Source organism: Girardinichthys multiradiatus, chromosome 8, assembly GCF_021462225.1.
Source record: "Girardinichthys multiradiatus isolate DD_20200921_A chromosome 8, DD_fGirMul_XY1, whole genome shotgun sequence".
Taxonomy (NCBI): domain Eukaryota; kingdom Metazoa; phylum Chordata; class Actinopteri; order Cyprinodontiformes; family Goodeidae; genus Girardinichthys; species Girardinichthys multiradiatus.
The window spans coordinates 12,606,021-12,629,292 of NC_061801.1; the positions used below are offsets into that span (position 1 = coordinate 12,606,021).

Here is a 23,272-nt window from a genome sequence, read left to right on the forward strand (position 1 = left end):
CTTTTTGAGATATTTTGCGGACAAATCAGCGCAGACAAAAACATAACCTCCGTGGCGGAAATGCGGTGTTGCAGAGCTCAGTAACAATAACCTTTAAAATAAACGCAGACGAGCTCAAATCCTAAACTGCCCGCGGTCATTATTCTGAAATACTTTCTGAACAAAAGGCTGAGGCATTTGTCTCAAAACATTCAACGCAAAAAAAGTAAATTCCAGGGCTGACCTGATAGTTAAGAGCATTAAGACTGCACTGCAAGACAACACAGATGACAAGTATGCTTACATTTGTAGTTGATTAATTGCTTTTTACAAAATGTAAAAAAAACATTGGAGATAATTTGATACTTCTGTGTAGTTATATCTGTTCAGACCAGTAGGTGGGACTTGAAAACAATGTTGGAACATGTTTGCATCTACACCGGTAAAAACATGCAAGAAAAGCGCCAGTATTCTTTTAACTTTTCTGCGCTGTCCACTTGTAACTAGGTCGCCAAGGATGCAAGTTAACACCAAATCTGAACAGGGCCATGCTGAATTCAATGAGGCATTGCTGCCATAAAAGATATGCAATCTCTTTTGGGGGGTTTTCATATATAAAAAAAAAAACCCATCAAAAACAATGAAAAAGCAATTGTTTGATTTTTGCTGTGTCATTTACTGTGTTCTATTAAAATTAAGATTACATTGGACTGCATTACATGGGAATCCAACAACAGTACTTAATATTACTGGAATGAATATGATTGATAGTTATTAAATTTAGACTAACTGAACATTGAGATGACATTTATTGTGAATTGTTAATATAATTAACTGCACTGATGTCTGAGTAATGTTTTCATACAAGATGTAGGTCACATAGAGCTGCACAGGAAAATTTGGAAACTATTCTACAGCGGTGAAACGGATAAAGACGAAGTATGCTTAACCCAGATTTTTGATTTAAAATATTACCCCCCCTGAGAATAGTACAGATAGCCCAGACAATCCTGTGGTTGATGGATGATTGTTTTATTTAGACAATGCCATATATTCCATTCAGCTAAACCTTTAATATGCCAGTGCGTAACAATTAAGGAGATGTGATGGGAAAGTAACAAAAAATACATTTTAATGAATTCAATGAAAGATTTGTGGTGCTTAAACAAGAACAAAGCATTTATACGCTAGTGTTGGTCTTAAATATTGTGTAGCTGTTATGAGGTGGTTCTAAATTTGTTGCTTTTCGCACTTATATGCATAACCCTAAATGACATTATGTACACTCAATATCCAAGATGTAAACATGAGTAGTTTAAAGTATCAAATATAATATTCTAACTGCTTCTCATCTGTACAAGGTACTCAACACACACACACCTCTAAAGAACAAATCAAAATGTTGAAGCATTGGATCGGTTATATTTTACAGAATTGCTTTTTATAAAGTTTTAATGAACACAGAAATGATAAAAAAAATAAATAAATATATACACCGCTTCTCGTCATGGAGTTAAGTTTCTATCTGTGACCGAGATCTAAAGTCTGAACAAGTATAAACACAAAGAAAGAGGTAAATCAGTTCTGCTTTACAGCATTTACATTTTCACAGCTAGTTTATGAAACCTGAGGCTCAGCGTGTGATGTGTCAGTCAGCTGCCAGGGATTCAGTCTACATCGTTTTATCAGCCATATTAACACTGTTTCACATTGCTATTTGAACTAATTGAGGTTTAAAAATCTATTTTCAGTACAAATGTATTCATCCAAAGTGCTTGTTTAGGTTAAATAAAATACATCTAGTAGACCAACTGACAGAAAAGAAAGTAAAAATAAAATATAGTTTTAAATTAAGCATTGCAGAGATAATACAAAAGTGTTCAAAAACTAAAATTGTAAGCGGCTTGGAGCTTTTAATTAATCTTCAACTTCTGTGAAAATGTCAGTTAGGAAGTACCGCGACACACTTGTAGGCTCCTCGTCAGCAAATCTGCTCTCACCTTCTGGGGAAGTTAAAACCTACAACAAACAGCAAAGATTTAGTTTTCATCAAGCTCATAGTGGAGCACAGAAATCAGCTTCAACAAATCTGTATCCTTACCGTAGACACAGACCTCGGGCCAACAGGCAAACTCACCGATTGTGTAACGGCCTCGGTTGCTGATTTAGTTTGTGTGGGAATAATATAATTTGATGTGGAGACCTTCGGTTCTGAAGAAGACATCTGTGTTGCTTCTGATGAAAGTTTTTTTTCATTTCTCTTACTTGCTGTTTTTTTACACGGGGGATCCCTTGTTTTAACAATGTTTGCTTCGGAAAAGTCGGAAGCAGAAACTTTGTTTTTACTGTGATGTAAAAAAATAAAAATAAAAAATAGACATTTTAATTAAAAGTGAAAGTTTCTAAACTGACAATAAGGTGCAATACTCTGATTTTCTCTCTCACCAACTCAGACGACTTTTCTTCTCAGCATAATCATCATGATTTGTTTTGTTCGGCTCAGCGATGGTGGTATTGAAGACTTTTGGCTCCACAGAAAGTTCAGGATGGTCTTCTGCTTCCAAACTCACATCAGAAACACTGCAAAGGGAAAGAAAGGTGGGGAAATAAAACTAAACATCTCAAACATCCCTGGATGGAGAGCCAGTTTAAACTATACTAACCTTGACTGTTGTCCTGATGCACCTGTTGCAGGAAGATAAGAGAGGCTCTCAGCTGGACTCGTTTCCACTTCCTCTGCTGAGGAGACTGGGACCTCCGTCAGAGAAAGGATGAAAAAGGGTTCATCTGGATCTGAAGGCACTTGCTCTGGCAGGACTGAGAGGGAGAGAGGCATAATTCAGTCACAAACCAACAGGACGAGAAAGCAAACTTCAAACACAATGATGCATGTGGAAGAAAATCTCTGATTGACTTACACTCTGACAGGAGTAAATCTCTCTGAATCTCCTCGGCACTTGATGTTTCATGCTGGGATTAAAGGAATCAAAAGGAAAAAATTTGAGCCAACGTAACAGCATATTTTTGTGTATTACAATCCATCACTGATCAAAGTGCTGACTTTTAGTACTGGAAAGCATGCTTGTCAGCCTTATTTAGTCAAAGAAGGCCGGTAATTTATATACAGTGCCTTGCGAAAGTACTCGGCCCCCTTGAACTTTTCAACCTCTTGCCACATTTCAGGCTTCAAAAATAAAGATATAAAATTCTCATTTTTTGTGAAGAATCAACAAGTGGGACACAATCGTGAAGTGGAATGAAATTTATTGGATGTGTCAAACGTTTTTAACAAATAAAAACTGAAAAGTGAGGCGTGCAATATTATTCGGCCCCTTTGCTTTCAGTGCAGCAAACTCCCTCCAGAAGTTCAGTGAGGATCTCTGAATGATCCAATGTTGTCCCAAATGACTGATGATGATAAATAGAATCCACCTGTGTGTAATCAAGTCTCCGTATAAATGCACCTGCTCTGTGATAGTCTCAGGGTTCTGTTCAAAGCGCAGAGAGCATCATGAAGACCAAGGAACACACCAGGCAGGTCCAAGATACTGTTGTGGAGAAGTTTAAAGCTGGATTTGGATACAAAAAGATTTCCCACGCTTTAAACATCCCAAGGAGCACTGTGCAAGCAATCATATTGAAATGGAAGGAGTATCAGACCACTGCAAATCTAACAAGACCCGGCCGTCCCTCTAAACATTCATCTTGAACAAGGAGAAGACTGATCAGAGATGCAGCCAAGAGGCCATGATCACTCTGGATGAACTGCAGAGATCTACAGCTGAGGTGGGAGAGTCTGTCCATAGGACAACAATCAGTTGTACACTGCACAAATCTGGCCTTTATGGAAGAGTGGCAAGAAGAAAGCCATTTCTCAAAGATATCCATAAAAAGTCTCATTTAAAGTTTGCCACAAGCCACCTGGGAGACACACCAAACATGTGGAAGAAGGTGCTCTGGTCAGATGAAACCAAAATCGAACTGTTTGGCCACAATGCAAAAAGATATGTTTTGGTGTAAAAGCAACACAGCTCATCACCCTGAACACACCATCCCCACTGTCAAACATGGTGGGGGCAGCATCATGGTTTGGGTCTGCTTTTCGTCAGCAGGGACAGGGAAGATGGTCAAAATTGATGGGAAGATGGATGGGGCCAAATACAGAACCATTCTGGAAGAAAACCTGTTGGTCTGCAAGAGACCTGAGACTGGGATGGAGATTTATCTTCCAACAAGACAATGATCCAAAACATAAAGGCAAATCTACAATGGAATGGTTCACAAATAAAGGTATCCAGGTGTTGGAATGGCCAAGTCAAAGTCCAGACCTGAATCCAATCAAGAATCTGTGGAAAGAGCTGAAGACTGCTGTTCATGAACGCTCTCCATCCAACCTCACTGACCTTGAGCTGTTTTGCAAGAAGAATGGGCAAGAATTTCAGTCTCTCGATGTGCAAAACTGATAGAGACAAACCCCAAGCAACTTGCAGCTGTAATTGCAGCAAAGGTTGGCGCTACAAAGTATTAACGCAAGGGGGCCGAATAATATTGCACACCCTGCCTTTCAGTTTTTTATTTGTTAAAAAGGTTTGACACATCCAATAAATTTCATTCCACTTCACGATTGTGTCCCACTTGTTGTTGATTCTTCACAAAAAATTAGAATTTTATATCTTTATGTTTGAAGCCCAAAATGTGACAAGAGGTTGAAAAGTTCAAGGGGGCTGAGTACTTTCACAAGGCACTGTGTATAAAACTTCAGAATGCAAATTTTCAACTGTTCAGTGTTGCGGTACTTTTTGCACACTTGCTGTTCTCTAACAAGGACCTTAATGGCAAAAGTAATGTCAGGTGCTTGATCCATGAATCAACCAATACATTTCCTGGTTCAGTCAGAATTAGTATTTAAACAGTCCTTCTAATCATGCTGTTCACATTCTAACATCATGAGTCCAAGATGACACTAACAATTGATCAATAGTACCTCACTATTGCGGGGCTTCAAATAGGAGGCTCTCAGAAGTGGAAACTGAGAGTGTTACAGAGTGTCTTCAACAGGTTGCAACAGAGATACAGAGAGACTGGAAGAGTCAAAGAAAGGCACAGAAGTGGACATCCTTTGACCACGTCCCACACCGATGACCACTTCATTGTGAACAGTGCCCTGCAGAACCAGACGATGAATACTACTCAACTTCAGACACATTTAAGGAAGCTGAGAGGCATCCAAGTGTCTTGTCAGACCATTCAAAACAGATTTTATCAGCATGAATTGCATGCTAAATGCCTTGCAAGGGTACCTGACCACACCAGCAGGTACGGACATCCTCTTGCATGGGCCAAGGAGCATTTGCACTGGATGAGGGATGAGTGGGGCTCAGTGCTGCTCTCTGATGAACGTAAATTCGTGTTGAGCATTAATGATGCCTGCCAACGATGTTGGAGACATCAAGGAGAGCACTATCATGCGCATCAGCCACTGTTGTCATCAGATGAGATTGGTGGTGATGGAACCTCAATGACCTGAGAGTCCCCTTCAAGAGTGGGATGCCTCGGCAACCAATAAATCGACTTGTGAACAGCATGAGGTGTCATTGTCAAGCTGTAATTGACGCTCATGGGCACATGACATTTTTTGTTTTGGCATACCCACCACTGTTGTGGCTTTTGTTTCAATAAATTGTTTGAGATGAGGAAATCACCATTGCATGCTTCCACTTAAATGCCCTACTTAATATAATATCACTGCAGCATGAACCTTTCAGGTTCTCCATAAATTTCACCCAAAAGCCAAATATCCCCAACTTGTTGTGAGTAGTATATATCCAATAATACATCAGTGAAGTGAAAAACTGACTCTTCAATTTTTATTACCATTATTGGAGCATAAATGCTTTTCATACATCAGACACGTCTTCTTAATCCACTACTAATCCCAAAAAACTGAGGCTGCCAAGTACCATGTCTTTCAGTCCACAAAATGCAAGTCATACTTAACCACTGCATTAGAGAGAGGTGTCTTATTCTGAAGCCCTTTACATTTAATATAGGAAAAGTTAGAAGGAATTGCAAAATTATTGGCATTTAGCTTTATTTTAGAGTGGCTCATTAAGAATATATTTAGTTAGTAAGGAAGCATATTTATCCTACCTCATTAGAAGATCCTTGTTTAACACAATAATGAGAAGAATGAGCATCATTTGAACTCGAGTCTTTTTCTGGCTCCTGGGTGCACGCTCCGAGTTCAGATACAAGTTTTAGATCACCACAGGCACTGAGAGCTTGTGAGGTATTGCCAGAGTCTATAGAAAAGAAAAATTGTTTAAATCACATCAGCTATTAACAAGACCTGGCCAGGATTGCTTTGAGAACAGGAAAAGTGTCAAACCTGCTTCCGTTGGTTTTGTGTTTTTAACAGCCTGGGTTTGCTGAAGACGACTGCTGCATCGCAGGTTGGGTTTAGGTTTAATGAGCCTCCCTCTACCAACTTGAGGAGCCTTTCCTGAGTTCTTAGAAGAGTCGATCAACTCTGATGGTGTGGGATCACTGCTTTATAAGTAAAATAGAGCAGACTTAATGAAAAACGTTTTCAATTACCAAAGCTGTACAAAAGCCCAAAATAAATGAATTCCTAGGGACATTTATATCTTACCCTTGGACAGATACGTCTCTCTCATGGGGTGAGGGACTAGCATTAGAAGTTGATGGGACATCTGTAATTGGAGTCTGAGCACCAACTGTTTGGGCATTTGAGCTGTAAACTGTTACTGGCATTTCCAAGGTGCAATCTCCAGATGAAAGAGAATCAGGGTCTGCTTGGTCATTATTTGACATTGTGTCCATAGTAGATTCCAGTTGTTGCTCCAGCATAACAGTTGAGGATATGTCTTTAATCTGGTCTTCAAGAGGTTTATTGTGATCTTCCGACTGAAGCTTTTTAACTGTAACTCTACAGCTTGACTCTACATTGGGCTTGGGTTTGACTTTGGGAAACCGCTGCCTTCTTTCAGGCATTGTTTTTTCTGTGAGAACTGAACTTGAAACATGTCCAACATTTGCCTTTTCCTCAGTTTTTCTTTTTTCTTCAGAGGCTGGGCTTGGCGTTTTTTTTACAAACTGCATAGCTGTTGAGTTTTCCGTCTTCGATTGTTCATCCTTTTTTTCACTGACTAGCAAGGATGCAGCATGAGGTTTAGTCTGGTCTTGGACTGAAGCACATATGTTTGAAACTGTTCCCTCTTGTGATCCGGTTGATGCTGAATCAACTGTTGGTGCAACATTTATACTCTGACTTGCTCTGACCTCAGGTGTCAGGGGTTCATCTGTGAACTCAGTATTCATCTCTTTCTCTATGACGGTCTGCTGTACACAGAGTTTGGGGGGTACTTGAGATTTGATATCGCCCTTGGACCTTGCAAGTCTTGAAGTCTGTGATAAATTTGGTGTAGGTTTTAGTGACTGGCTCCTTTTGAAGTGGCGAGCAGATTTATCCTCCTTCTGACCAACTTGCAACTCTTCCAAGGCTGTTTTGCAAGCAGCAGGCTGGTCACTTCTTTCTAGATCTGTTCCTGAATTCAGGTTTGACCCTTGACCAAATTGTGGTTCGTTATCTGTTGGGGCAGTCAGTGCCTGATTATTGCTAATGCTCAAAGATGATGCAACAGGAAATCCATTGGATGTTGACTCTTGTTCTTTAGTGGATTGCTCCTCACTTAGTTCAAGATTGACGTTAGAGTTTTGCTTCTCTGTTTCTGATGCTGCTGCATTCATGCTTGTCTGATCATCAGTGTCTGTCGTTTTCATTTTTGAAGGTCTTGCATGGGATCCAGAGGTCAGTGGTGGTGTTAAACCCGATGGAGGATTAGTATTTACACTCTGTTTTTCAGACGACAGGCCGCATGTTTTTGGTTCCAGTTCGGTCACTGTCTGTTCGGGATTTGTTTGCTTCTCTGACTGGTTTTCTAATGTTTGAGATTTAAACTTTGTGGCCCTTGAGGTTTGAGGTATGTTAGGTCTGGGTTTGATTTTTGATAGTCGATTCCTCCTCGGCTGTCCAGCATCTGTAGTTTCACAATCGTGTTTACGGACAGTCGACTCTTCCTCAGCTCTCACAAACACAGCAGGTTGACTGCGTTGGTCTTGGACCGGGTCAGAATCAAAACATGTTGGGCTAACATGTGAGGTCATTGTGTCATTGCATCTACTTTCGATCATTTCATTTTGAGATACTGAATCTTTATCTGTGAACTTGGAAACTGATCCTGAGTCACTGGTGGTTTGCTTTTTACTTTGCTCAACTGGAACTTCAGTGAGGTTCTGGTTCCCCGTGGCACTTTGGTCTGATGCCGCCTCCATTTCAACCTGATTAGCAAGCTCAGTAGGGATCTTAACCTCCTGATTTGTAGACTGTTTCTTTGTTGATACATGAGTGGAGTCCGAATCCAGTATTGGGTTTAAACTTAAAGCACAGCCAGTGGCTGCAATCTGTTGATCAGAAGTTGAAGAGCATACTGCTTGCAGGAAAACCTCTGCTGTTGACTTTGTAAGTGACTCAGGATTTGGACCAGGACTTTTTATTGCTGTGTTTTCTGTGGATTGAGGTTTAGTCTTCTTAGCTCGTAGAGCCTGTGTTAGATTTGGTTTGGGTTTAACCTTTTGCAAATGGCTCCTTCGCAACTGACTAGCAGATGAAACATTACTCGCCAGTAAATCAGCTTGTCTATCTTCTACTGGTGTGATTAAAGTAGCAGGACTACTACTTTCTCCTGGGGCTGCAGCTAATTCTGCATTTGATGCTTGTTCAGCTTGTGGTTCGGTATTGGACTGGACCTTAGGGGCCTCTTCAATGAGTATTTTTATTACCTCCCCTGCTGGGGAGTCTTCTATTAGATTAAAACTAGTAGATGGGGTTTGTACGTCCTTTATGGTTTGCTCTTGGGATTCTGAGTTTGAAGTAGTAAGTGGGTCTTTCTTTACAGTCTCTTTACTGATCTGAGATTTATTCAATGCAACTCTTGACATATGTGGGAGATTGGGTTTGACTTTTGACAATCTACTCCTTCTAGCTGCAACTGCACCCATATTCCTTTGATTGACAGGCAAATCGTTTTCAGGTGGGGGATGTTGGATGTTGCCGCCTTGGAATGAGTCTGAAAGGGTGTGTGGCTCTTGTACAACCTGCGTCAGCTCTGATTTAGATTTTAAAGAACTGCTTAAATAAGTCTTGCCAGGTCCATCATGAGGAATAACACTTACATCTTTATAATCTGAAGAGTCTGTATCTCTGGCAGTCTCATTCCTACTAGATTCAATCTGAGATAAAGAAACGGAGCAACCCTGTGTGATCAAGGAACTCACAGATTTCTCTTCTTTTAGTAGATCTTCTTTAAGGGAATCGCCATCTTCTAACAATGCCTCATCAGATTCTGTTCTGTTTGGGGCTGCTTCTTTAACAGCTGATGTTACCTCAATAGGAGCAACTGAGTGGCCCACTTCAGCCTTCTGTTCTTTGGACGTCTTCGTTTGGGATGTTGGTGGTGCAGTCCCAATGTTTGGTTTAGGATTCACTTTAGAAAGGCACAGCGTCTTGGTTGATGGAGAATTGTTACTTGGGATCTGTGGCTTAGACTTTAAGTGAGAGCCAGATTCTTCTTCATGTACAGTCTTCTGCTTATCACACATTTGCTCACTGGTTTTAACATGAGATGAGTCACTAACGCTCATTTCACTGTTCTGTGGGTCCATACTGGCAACAGTCTCTGAAATGTCTCTGACTTTCTGAGGACAAGCAGTAGGCAAAGAAGCAGGGGTGCCTTGCTGATCTCTGACCTTTTCATCAAAGTGGTCTGATGTTTTATCGTCCACCGCGGTTCCTGAAATTAAACATAATATACAATAACTCACCTCAAATACAGAAACACACAGACCTCAATAATGAATTTGGTGGTTTCTGATGCTCCTACCGGAGTTGGAACCTTGTGCGTTGACTTCTCCCTGCGTTGACTGAGAAACGTGACTAACGTTGCCTATGGTCAAGAGGGTTTGAGCAGCCTCATTATAGCTCTCATCCTGAGAAACTGAATTAAAAACAACAGAAATGTGTCCTTAAAAACATGATGCACTTTTATTCACCAGATGCTTCAAAGAACAAACTTACAACATACCTTCTGTTTCTTCTGATGTAAAAAAGTCTATTACATCCTGCAATAGAAACAGAAACAGATTTAAATGTCAGTAAAATATAACTTACAATAGACACACAAAACACATGCACTATTCCCCCAGTTACACTTCTTTGTCATTTTTATCTACAGCAGTGCACAGTGTATTCATGCCCATTGAACTCTTTAAGAATTTGCCTATTTATAAACACAAACCTCCATCATTTTATTGGGATTATATGTGACAGATCAACACAAAGTAGTGCCTAATTGTGAAGTGGAAGAAAAGTGATACATGTTTTTCAACATTTCTTACCAAGAAGAATTCAGCTTCCATAGTTAGTACTTTGTAAAGCCAACTTTCATTGCAATTAGTTTTTTGAGGTATGTCTCTACCAGCTTCATTTGTCTTGAGTCACTCTTCTGCCTATGTGTCTTTCTAAAACAGCTAAAACTCAGTCAGACTGGATGGAGAGCATCTGTGAACCGCAACTTCCAAGACCTGCCACTAATTTTCAATTAGATTTAAAGCAGCTGTCCTGCTAGAAGATGAACATATGTCCCACTCTGAAGTTTATTTGCAGCCTCTATCTGGCTTTCTTCCAGCTTTGCCCTGAATTTAGCTTTTTCCAGCTTCCCTACAACGCTGGCCAGCTTCCCTGTTTCTGCTAAAGAAAAGCATCCTCACAGCATGATGCTGCCACCACCGTGTTTCACTGTGAGGATAGCGTGTGGAAGGTGCCTAATAGTTGTCCTGTTAAAAGACTAAGGGTCTCAATTTTCTGATTTCTATTTATAAATAAAACAACTTTAAAACACCTTGTATCATTTACCTTCCATCTCAGTTATGTTACATTTGTTTAAGTTCAATGGGAATAAATACTTTTGCAAGGCACTGTAAGTAATAAATGTAACACACTGCTAAATATGAATGTTCTTTGATTTTGTTGATATCAGTTCACCTAATATAGGTCAAAGCTATCTGTCCTAATGCTCTGGATCAGCTAGGCAAAAAGATATTTGAACAAGCTGACCTCTAGCATCTCCTCATTGCCTACAAGAGAGATACTTAAGTAGCGTTTTTCCATGGAAGCAACTCTCGTTCTTGAACTGGTTTGGATCGCGTGACTTCGAACCTTTTGTTGAGCACCAATGCGCATTTCCACCAATTTTGGGAACCAAGCATGAGTCATCAACAGTGGACGTTACAGAGCGTGGTAGCAAGACAGCTGAGATTGCTGAACTGCACGCAATGTTAATTTTTATGCATAAAGAGAGCATCCATAAACTACAGTTAATATGGGAAAGGAGACTGCGACTGGTATGTACAATGGTTTCATTTGCAATGTTCAATATAAGCGAGCATAAGGGAAACGGGTAGTTTTACAATGCTTGTTTACTGTCTTTTTACAAACATCTAAATAACGTTTATACGGTACGTTCTTCGTCTTCGCCGCCGTACTTGTTGTTTCTGTCTGCAGCCTCGACCCGTCCACAGGTGACGTGGAAAAGGGGTAAAGGAAAACCTAAGTTGTGTAAGTATTACCCAGGAGTAAATTCCAATTGGTTTTAAACACTGCAACACAATAATGCTGAACTTATAATAATTACAGCCTTATTTCATTGTGCACTGGCTGTTATTTTGGATCAATTTAAATATTTCTATTAATTAGTTATAAAGACAACTAGGTGTATTTTATTGCCATTTCCAAAATAATAAAACACATTAGTCTTTTTTAGTGCGACAACTTACTGCCCGCATGTGATCTGTTCAGGCATCTACACAGTCTGGAGCTACGCTACTCTGAAATAGGCATTATGATACAAATATGAAATATAAAGACTAAATTTTTTTTTTTTATTGTTTAATGTTTCGCAGGTGGAACTATTTCACAAAGCCAGCAAAATTACTGCAGCAATAGGTCATGAAACCACAAACCAAATATGTGTATTTAAATTGTCAACAAATAAGATAATATATTAAAACGCACTTTATTGACACACTTGATATTTAGGGTTAGACTCCAGAAAAATAAGTTAAAACTATAGCTGTAACTGGGGATTAGGATTACATTTAACACACAATGTGTCACTTACAACCAGCAGGTCCAACTGATGATCACATGCCTCAGCAGTGCCTGTCTCATATTGTGCCTGATGAGAGGGTGAATCAGGACACAGTGCATCTTGGGAGATGCCCAGCATATCAGGCATGCTGGCCAAGATATCAAGCTAAGTTTGGGATAGGAGGATTCAAGAGTGGAGGGTTTGAAATATGTAATGTAAAACATGCATAAAGAAAAGGTAACTGAAACACAAACAATGTTTGGAGGGAAAATGAAAAAAAAAAAAAAAAGAAAAGAATGATGTGTTTCGGTGCCATTTGAATGAGTTTTGTTCTTCCTACCTCGACCATAGGGTCATCCACCTCTGAAATCACAGCATTTAATGAGTGCAGGCCACCAGGCACAAAACCTGACATATCTTGACTGGAGCTGCAACATGGATCTTGCCCCTCTTCATCATCTTCATCACTGAAGTCTGAATTGAGGGATCTGAGAGTAACCAGTTTGGCTTTTTTGGGGGTTTTGTCAGATTGCGGCTTTAGTGATTTGCCTCTTTTAACAGTGCACTTGGGTTTGGATTTTGACGTAGAAGGAGAGGCTGAAGTAGTTTCAGCTACGGAGGAGTGGGATTGCTCTTTGCAAGCATAAGCAAAGGCAGCTGTTTGTTTGGGAACTCTTCCATATCTATAAAACAAATGGACAAATGTAAGTTGTACTGAAAATAATTTGAGGTTCAGAAATTGCTAAATAATGGTGTCTTTGTTTTTTGGAGTATTTTACCTGGTGGGTCCCCGATGCTTTACTGTTGCCTCTTCCTCTTCAGAAGAAATATCATCACCAGCAGACTTCCCCCTACTAGCTTCTGATTCATCCTGATTGATCTAAAATATAAGCAAAGCTTAAAATTAGAAAAACATCACAATATAGAGAACATTTTGCTGGCTCTAAATACAAATAAATAACCTGTTCTTTGTGGGCTTCATCACTCGTGTTCTTATCTCCTTTATCCGATTCAGTCTCTTCATTTTTTCCCTTTCTACCTCGCTTTAGGCCCAAAGGCAGAAGTGGTTTTGGTGCTATGGCTCGTGAGAGCTTGGCTGGCTTGATACCCGTTTCCTTGGCTGAGTTTACATTTGAAATCTTCTCAGACCTAAATTTTGGGCCAAAACAAGATGTTTCAATTTAAAAAAAAAAGCAAAAGGGACTAAATTTAAACCAATTTTGAAGTATTACATTTCAGAGTTGGTGTGGCTTTCAGGAAGTGCTGCTTCCGAGTCTTCAGGCGCTTCTCCTGAAAATACAAAAGGAGAAACTAAACTAAGCAGCAATCAAAACATCATCAAGCCAGAGAAATATTTAAACTATAAGGAAAAAGAGATTTTAAATAACTATAGTAATCATCTACAAACAAGCCATTTGAGAGTTCGACAGAACAGGCAAAAACAAAGACAGATCTGGTGATCGGAATCGGCTGATTTTTACTCTTGACCGATTCTGATCATCGATCACCCAGTCGGAAACTACAAATCCTATTTTTCTTTCTGATCAGTGAACGCATCACACCAGCTTCGGTACTCTATGGTGTGGTAGCTAAGCGATAAACAATCAGCTACTTAAATTATCATTAAGTGGTTTAAAATTTGTTTAAAAAGCATAAAGGGCTTAGAAGCTTCTAGAAAGGAGGCTGTATTTTTATGGAGGCATGTCCGTTGTTTAGTTAGGCTGCTAGGTAGACATGAGCAGATAACCAGAAGCTGAACCACTGTAAACATGCTAAGTTTTGTTTTTATAGTAAAGATATGAAAATCCTGTTTAATGATGATAACCAAGCTAATTGCTAAAATATTATGTTAAAAACAGCTTACAATGTCACCTCTTTCATAACTGTCATTGTTTTGAAATAATAGTGAAATCCTTCTTATAATGAAACTGGCAACCAGCTAGAAAATCTTTGACTGGGACATTTCTAATTTTAACTAGTCATAAAACCATTTGAACAGAATAACCTTTAAAAAAAAAAAGTTTAAATCATTCTTTTTAAGACCTGTTTTGTTTTTCTTTTCATTTGGTTCCTCAGTCAAGGCCTCTACTTTTGTCTTTCTCTTGCGTTTGTTCTTCAGCTCAGAAGCAGGAGTTTCTCCCTCATTACACTGGTCCTCGTTCTCTTTCTCCTGCCCTTCCTCTAAGTCATGAACTTCATCCTCATCCTCTTCCTCCACGTCACTCAGATTCTTTGCTGATTTTTTGCCTGTGAAGGTAATAAAATCAAAGATTAGAAATGAGACAAACGTATAAAACACTACTGTATCTTTAAAAAGACTGAGGAGCAAATTACCCTTTGCCTTCGTTCTGGACGTCATTTTGCTGTTCTTCTTAACGAGGGACTTTAACTTCTTCCTCTCTTTCTGAAATTCCAAAATTTTCTCCAGCAGCTTAGAGAAGTACTCTATATCAAGTTTACGCCTCTCTCCTAAGAAACAATGAAGTCACACCCATCAATCATGAATTATCTAATGTCGTACTTGACAACCTGAACACTTACTGAATGCTTTGTCAATTCTCCAAGAATTTATTCGCTCTTCTTTTTTGAACTTGTTCTGAAAAGAAAAATATTTTTTGTACATTTAGATCACCTGTGAGTTGCTTCTTCATTATGACTTGCAAATACACATTTTATACCAAATAATCCTACCTTTATTTCTGACCGAGCTCTGTGCGGAAACAGTTGACAAATCATAGAAAAGTCTGTCCCCACCATGCTAACTGCCAGGTAGAACATGTCTGTCTCTGAGGAAAACCAAATACAAACAAAAATGTCAAACCGCATCACAACTGGCGCAATAAATTTAGATAATTATCTGTATCAGTTAAACCTTCAATCGACCAAGGTCTGGAGTAACTTGATTTCCTGAAACTTGAGTAAGTTGTAGTGGAGCCTCTTTCAAAGATTGGGTCTCTGTCAGAAGCTGTGTTCGGACCTTTGGCACGCTGGACTTCGACTGTTAGGCTGTGAAAGAGTTTGACAAATCACAAACACGTCATCCATGGAATCATGTTAAATAAAGAGGGATCATCACGCGCTGAACAGAACACTGCTTACCTTTCCTCATCAATGATCAGCGAGCCATCTTCTGCTACCTTGACCTGAGGAACCATGAGAGCTTCCTCCTGCTCTTCTTCTGCAGCAGCCTCTTCCTCCTCCACTTCTTCTCTGGAATTCACTTTGATAGGGGGAACTTCAGGTACAGGTGCTCGCTCTGTGGATCTTGAGGAATTGGAAGACATAACAGGAATAGGTGTATGATATAAAAGGCTGTCAAAGTTTAAATTTACCAGGTTTCACACAATAAGAGCCACCATCTTTTCTATTTCCAAGACTCCACGTCTCAAATTTGAAATGAAGGTTATCTCCTTGGATGTATGTCACCTAGCCTGCATTCAACACACTACACTGAAATAGATTACAAATTAAAACCACGCAGTGTTTTTTCCTTGGGCCTAAATAGCACATGAACAACTTACAAATCTCCATTACTCAACATTTATTGAACAAAGTAAAGAACTACTTTGAATTATTTTGGATAATAAAGAGTAATATTTATTACATTAGTAATGTAAATACACCTAGACATTTCAAGAAGAACAGAAGTTGGTCAATACCTGTTAATGTTAAATTTTTGAAGGAATCATAGAACTGACTTTATTTTAAAGAACCAAAAATCTATTTCTAATGATGAGATTAACATCCCTTACTTAATGCAATAGATAAGGTTTAGAGGCTTTTCTTCTCCTTACTCTGAGCTGAATGACTTGCATGATATATACCTTTATATGGTATATATTAAAGGTGCAGTTAACCTGAATAGACTGATGTGAGCCAACAACAGTAGTGATGGGCAGCTGAAACCTCATGAAGCTCTGAAGCTTTCCATCTAATTACACCAAGAAACACTCAAATCCTCAAGGCCTCAGTCTAACAGTGTCACAAACAACAGTGACTCCTGGTGGCCAACTGAAGCCATAGCAACCTCTCAAAAGCAAATTGCTGGCAATGTTTTAATCTTGAAAAATACCTAACAAACCTGATAATTTGATTAAACATCGTATTAAAATCAATTACAGGGTTGCTGTGAGAAAACACTCAATATTCTGCTACAGCTGTACAACTAAGCTGTTTGAATAAGACGTGGTTAAAAACCCTATTATGCACACAAACTTCAAAAACATTCTAACCATAAAGCCTAAAGTGAATATGTCATGAGTCACAAACTCAAGTCTGAAGGTTTTAGAGCACAATTCATGTCTTTAGTCTTTGTTTTGATGAGACAAACATACTCTTCTCTTATTGGTGAGGGTGGGATCACTGTCTCATTCTCTTCATCATGTTCTTCTAAACTGGATCTGAAAAGATTGTTAAATTGTTTTTTAATTAAGCAGCATCATTCATAATTATAAATATAATCTCTGACAAAGTGGCTAAAATTTTCCGAACCTCAACATTTAATGAAACTTACGTCATGGGATTAGACGTTGGGAGATAATGGATGAGATCCCTCATGGTCATTTTTGTTGGATCTAAAGTAAACTCCTTTTTATGGGCTTTAGCTCTCTTGAGTTTCTTTGAGATAAAAAGGTACAATGTATTTTATTTAAATCCAATAATAATAATAATAATAACAAAAGTGTTGATAAGAATAAAAACATTAATATAAATTTGCATAATGAAGATCTGAATAATATGAGCTAACCGTCTCTTTGCATCGCTCCTGTCTCAGCAGCTCTCTCAGCTTCTGGGCCTTCATCATTCTCCTCACATCTGACGGGTCATTCAGGAGTCTGCTCAGGGACAGCGCTGATGGGGTTATTGAAATTACAGTTTTGGATGATATGAGAGTCTTGGCTTTCTCTGATATTTCTGTAGCTTCTTTATCTGGTAAAGAAGGCGGTACTCTCTCATGTGTCCTTGAATGAATTTCCTTCGTCTGACTTGCTGAAATGTTTTCCACTTGTTTGCTGCTGTCTGTTGGCAGATTTAGGGTTTGATTTGGTGAGTCCTCAGATAAAGAAACAGTTGAAGGTCCTCGTTTCTCAGGGGTGACCTTTTGTTGTATTTTGTGCGGCTTTGTATCTTCAGAGAGTCTTCTTCGCCTTGGGGACTGGAGTCCTTGAGGGGTTGGTGTTTTCACAGTTGTACTAGATGTTGATGGCTGTTCTAGATCCAACTCAGAAACACCATCTACGGGAGTCACAGAGACTGCTTTGACGGGGGATTTTGGTGTCCGAGAGAGGGTCGGAGGGCGACCAGGAGCCACTTTAGGCTTGATGGAGAACCGCTTCCTTCTCTGGACTGATGCTGCGGAGCTGGTACCTTCCCCACTCTGGTCATTGCCATCTCTGAACATTTATTTTAAGAGTTAGTTTTGTTACACAGAATAAAAACAAAAGTTCCAGCTATTAAAAAAACCTGAGTCTACTCTCCCACTCACCCTGTACCAGGAGCATTTTCTGATGGGGTCACGTCGGAGTTGTTTGCTAGTGAAGCATTACTGCTCTCGTTTGGTTCCTTTTTGGTCTTACTTGTCTCCTGGTTTGCAGCTGGGGGTTCCTGAGGTGCAGCTGTTCTCCCAGCTGTCCCGACATTAGGGCGAGCACTGAATCTTGACCGACGAAACATTTTTAACCTGAACAATCATCATTAGAATTATTCCAAAAAGAAATTCTAACATCCAGTTAACCAAGTCATCATTTAATTGCACTACTAAATTAACATCATATAGACAAACATGTACACATTTGCTTAGTTTACACATTTAAAAAATGTTAACTTTATCACACCTGAATGCAACAAGTTCAAATGTGACGTCCTTAGGTAGGAAATTCCAAGTCCCGAGTTACATGTTCATCAGTTTTTGCAACCTGATCACAAAATAAAAGTAGTAAGATGTCAGGATCATTTTATTAAGAGGCCCTAAATTCCCACACATATGCAGCTAAAGCTATGCAAGTTGTGATAAAGTGGTTTATCATGATTATCTTAACCTTTTCTGGCGGTCGTCATTGTAAATTAAATGCAGTCAGTCAGTCAGTCATTTTCTACCGCTTATTCCATAGTGGGTCACGGGGGAGCTGGTGCCTATCTCCAGCAGTCTATGGGCGAGAGGCGGGGTACACCCTGGACAGGTCGCCAGTCCATCGCAGGGCAACACACAAACAACCATGCACACACTCATTCATACACCTAAGGGCAATTTAGAGTGATCAATTAACCTAACAGGCATGTTTTTGGACAGTGGGAGGAAGCCGGAGTACCCGGTGAGAACCCACGCATGCACGGGGAGAACAGGCAAACTCCATGCAGAAAGACCCCCGGTCGGGAATCAAACCCAGGACCTTCTTGCTGCAAGGCAACAGTGCTACCAACTGCGCCACCGTGCAGCCCGTAAAAATTAATTGCAATACATTTTAAAAATGTCATCGTCTAGTAATATAAAATCGTGATTCACAAGTACATAGATTGCCTTGAAAAGGTATTTACACCTCTTGAACTTTTTTTACATTCTGTCACATTACATCTAAAACCTTCAATGTATTTTACTGTGAATTTACAAAAAAGACCAACACAGTGTAGCAAGTAGTTGTGAAGTGGAAGGAACAGCAGACATGGTTTTCAAAGCTTCTAATGAATAAAAACCTAAAGAAAATGGTGGCATTTGTTTTCAGCTCCTTTTACTCTGATGCCTCTAAATAAAATCCAAAGCAACCAACTGAGTTTAGGAGCCACCTAATAAGTAAATAGAGTCCACCTTTGAATATTTTATTTAAATATTACTCATGCACTCCATAAATGTGGCCTTTATGAGTAGAACTGAGCCAGAAGAAATCCTGTCTGCGGCTTGCCACAGTGCATGTAGGGGACACACCAATGTGGAAGAAGGTGCTATGGTCTGATGAGAACAAAACTGAGCTTTGTGGTCAACATGCAAAAAACCATGAAAACGAACACTGCACATCACCCTGAACACACCACGCCTTCATGTGACAGCAGCATCATGCTGTGGTTGTGTATTTTCAATACGCGTTTATGTTCACCCGTTGGCTTCCTGGTTATGCACGACTTGTTTGTTGGTCTATTACATAAAATACCAATAAAATGCATTTAATTTTGTGGTTGTAAAGACACTAAATATGAAATTCAATTGGTATGAATACATTCCCAAGGAAAAGTGTTGAAAAAAATTTGCTTCAACAAAATCGCCACAGTTTAGTTTGAGTGCCACCAGTTATTTTAAGGTTTAAACGTCTAGTCTGGTGCACGGAAACTGGGATAAGGTTTAAACAGCCGCAGAGAACATTGAGTTAGTAGCGTCATTTTATTGTTATACAAACTATTTGTTTTCCAAAAACAGGAAACACACCAACAATATTGCAACAAATACGGTATTCGTCCGACTTCTGTACCACAAGCAAGAATAATCTACTGCGCCTCCCCTGCTAGCTAAGGATCAGCTTGGTTAACTGTCAAAGCCAGTGACGTTCAACGTTTAGGATTTAAATATAAACATACAACCACTAAATAATTAAGCGGGCACACCTATGTGTCCAAATTACTTTCACGTAAGGCGCCAAGCAATGCTCACACCCCATAACAAGACGCAGCCTTTTTGAGAAATGGCCTCATCTTCGAAAGTCGTGTGGCTTAAACAACGGTAATAATATTGTTCATAACCCACCAACATATTCGTAGCAACATACCTGCTCGAGAAAATGCTGTTTTCTTGCATAAACAAGCCACCATGTATCAAAGAAGACAAACGGGTAGCGGATCCCGTGTATTTAGTAATCCGCCATGTTTTTTTTTTTCTGTTTGTTTTTTTGATGACGCAACTTTTCTTCTTCTTTATTATAATGGCGGACCGCCACCTACTGGTCAACATCCACAGCTTCCACCCGTTCAATTCTGCTTTTCGGTTTGTACAGTTTCATGTAGATACTGTATATGAGCAATGCTTTGAAACATCAGCTTGTGTGCAGTTAATCTATATAATGTGTTTCACTTAATCCAATTCAATTCAAAAATACTTTATTAATCCCGAAATGAAATTAAATGTTGTTGTAGCTCATATTATGAAGGTTTCTTTATAGGGCCGATGCTGATGGCTGTGGGCACGAAGGATGTCTTGTAGAGGTCTGTCTTACAGCAGATCTGAAGAAGCCTCTGACTGAAGACACTCAGTTGTTGTAGGACAGTCTCATGAAGAGGATGTTCAAGGTTCTCCATAATGTTCTTCATTTTATGAAGAATCCGTCTTTACACAATGATCTCCAGAGGTTCCAGAGGAGTCCCCAGAACAGAGCCAGCCTTCTTTATCAGCTTGTTGAGCTTTTTTAAGTCCCTGGCTCTGATGCTGCTTCCCCAGGAGATGATGGTAGAAGAGATCACGCTTTCCACAACAGACTTATAGAAGATATGCAGCATCTTGCTGCAAACACCAAAGTATCTAAGCTTCCTCAAGAAGTACAGTCTGCTCTGTCCCTTCTTGTAGATGGCTTCACAGTTGCATCTCCACTCCAGTCTGTTGTCCAGGTGAACACATTCATTCCACCACCTCCACTTCTTTTCCCAAGATGGGAATAGTGTTTGCCCTATTCCTGTTTCTCTTAAAATCATCTCCTTTGTTTTATTCACGTTCAAGGTGAGATGATTGTTTCCACACCATGCCACAAAGCGGTCCACCAGCTCCCTGTACTCAGCTTCTTGTCCAGCTCTGATCCACCCCACGACTGCAGAATAATCCGAGTATTTCTGCAGATGACAGGAGTCTGTCTTTTACTGGAAGTCTGAGTGTACAGAGTGAAAAGGAATGGTGAAAGTACCGTCCCCTGTGGTGCTCCTGTGCTGCTGACTACCTGGTTAGACTCACAACCCTTCAGTCTCATAAACTGTGGTCTGTTTGTCAGGTAGTCTTTAATCCAGGAGATTGTTGAGGCCTCCACCTGAGTCTTCTGGAGTTTCTGACAAAGCAAATCAGGTTGGATTGTATTAAATGCACTGGAGAAATCAAAGAACATGATCCTCACAGTGCTGCTGCCTTTGTCCAGATGACAGTGAGTTTGTTGAAGCAGGTGTATGATGGCATCTTCAACTCCAACTCCAACTCCACAGCGATAAGCAAACTGAAGGGGATCCTGATAGTTTATTGTTTGCTTATTCTGGTGGGCCAACAGGAGTCTCTCTAGGACCTTCATGGTGTGGGATGTCAGGGCAACAGGTCTATAGTCATTAAGGACTGATGGATGAGTTTTATTTGGTACTGAAACAAGACAGGGGGTCACCCACAACACTGGAACCTTCTTCTGGGCCAGGCTAAGGTTGAAGAGGTGCTGCAGAATCCCACAGAGCTGCTCTGCACAGGCCTTAAGAACTCTAGGGCTGACATGATCTGGACCTGCAGCCTTAGTCCGGTTCAGTCTTTGCAGTTGTTGTTCCACCTAACTTTTTGAGATACACAGGTGGAAGGTGGAGCCAAAGGGAGCATCAGGATCTTCTGATTTGGTTGAAGGCAAACATGTAGAAGCAGAAGGGTCCATGGCTGAGGTGGAAGATAAAACATTTCAGGTGTCACAGGAAAGCTGTGGGTCAAAGGAGGATGGGATGTCTGTTTGGTTGTGAGCAGGAGAGGAGGATGCTGAGCTTGCTTCTAAACTGAACCTATTGAAGAATGTGTTTAGTTCATTGGCTCTGTCCAGACATCCATCGGTCCGATCTTCTTTCTGCTTGAAGCCTGTGATCTTCTTCATCCCTGACCACACATCTCTGATATTGTTTTGCTTGCTCTCCAGCTTCTTCTTGTACACCTCTTTGCTGTGTCTTATCTTGACTTTAAGTTGCTTCTGTAAACTCCGCAATAATTTTCTGTCTCCCTCTCTGAAGGCTCGTTTGTCTTGTAAAGCAGGTCCTTCAGGTCACTGCTAATCCAGGGGTTATTGGGAAAGCATCTCATTGTTCTGGTGGGGATGATGTTATCCACGCAGAAGTTTATATAGTTGGTTACACACTCAGTCATGGCATTGATGTCCTCTCCATGTGGCTGGCACAGTGCGTCCCAGTCTGTAGCCTCAAAGCAACCTCACAGGGCTTCTTTAGCTTCCTGTGACCATCTTCTCACAGTTATTTTTATTACAGGTTGCCTCCGCACAAGGGACTTATATTTCGAGCAGAGAAAAACAAGATTGGGATCTGATTTGCCTAGAGGAGGTCTTGCTTTAGAAATGTATGAGTCCTTGACATTTACATAAAACAAATCCAATGTTTTGTTTCTCTGGTAGAGCAGCTGACAAACTGAAGGAATGTTGGAAGTGTAGCAGAGAGTAAAGTATGGTTAAAATCACCAGATGCTGCCACAAACGCATTGGGGTTTTGTGTCTGTAGCTTAGCAACAAGTGAGCTGATGGCATCACATGCAGTGTCAGCAACAGCTAAAGGTGGAACGTAAACTGTTGCCAACATAACACTGGTGAACTCTCTGGGTAAATAATATGGACGAAAACTTACTGCTAACAGTTCAATATCTGGACTGCAGTGACGACACTTCACAGTACCATTTCCTGGATGACACCATCTGTTGTTCACAAGTACTGGCAGTCCACCTCCTCTTTAAATCTATCTGCTCGTATGGTCAGAAAGTCTGGCAGAGAGACACTGGAGTCGGGGATATGATCCTGCAGCCATGTCTCAGTGAAACACATAATACTGCATTCCCGATACTCTGGCTGGGTCCTTTGTAGGCCTTGGAGTTCATCCAACCGGTTTCCCAATGATCTCATATTGCCTCATCGTAATCGATGGAAGAGATGGTTTGAACTTCCTCCTTCTCTCTCTTCTCTTTGCTCCAGCTCTGCATGCTCCATGTCACCTCCTTTTCAGGGGTTTGGGGTTGTAGTTGATGTATTATTTAAGCTTTTTAGATAATAATCAGCTGCTCCTGGCTATAAAAAAAACAACCCAATTGCCATGGTGATGCATCATAACAAATGTTCAAAAGAAAAAAAGTATCAGTAAAAATACCT

The 23,272-nt window shown here is 40.1% G+C and overlaps 1 protein-coding gene across 5 annotated transcripts; it reads right to left on the bottom strand.

The window, feature by feature from the left end:
- Positions 1-990: 990 nt before the first annotated feature.
- On the bottom strand, positions 991-20,094 carry zgc:162472 (uncharacterized protein LOC553495 homolog). Of its 5 annotated transcripts, XM_047372795.1 has the most exons (27): positions 19,958-20,094; positions 18,041-18,121; positions 17,692-17,886; positions 16,954-17,599; positions 16,720-16,823; positions 16,541-16,606; positions 15,306-15,470; positions 15,079-15,212; positions 14,898-14,992; positions 14,748-14,802; positions 14,541-14,675; positions 14,250-14,453; positions 13,439-13,496; positions 13,169-13,355; positions 12,986-13,086; positions 12,547-12,889; positions 12,237-12,371; positions 10,143-10,179; positions 9,942-10,055; positions 6,632-9,851; positions 6,368-6,528; positions 6,130-6,281; positions 2,898-2,949; positions 2,643-2,796; positions 2,425-2,559; positions 2,081-2,324; positions 991-1,998 (listed from the first exon to the last, which is right to left on the bottom strand). In XM_047372795.1, exons 3-27 carry the CDS (start codon positions 17,877-17,879, stop codon positions 1,897-1,899), a joined length of 6,987 nt encoding a protein of 2,328 aa, XP_047228751.1. In that variant the 5' UTR covers positions 17,880-17,886; positions 18,041-18,121; positions 19,958-20,094; the 3' UTR covers positions 991-1,896. The 5 variants fall into 5 exon arrangements, with proteins under 5 accessions (XP_047228751.1, XP_047228749.1, XP_047228750.1 ...); XM_047372793.1 differs by lacking the exon at positions 18,041-18,121 and having other exon boundaries at positions 6,368-6,525; positions 19,958-20,065; XM_047372794.1 differs by lacking the exon at positions 18,041-18,121 and having other exon boundaries at positions 2,117-2,324; positions 19,958-20,065.
- Between the last annotated feature and the right edge of the window lie 3,178 nt (positions 20,095-23,272).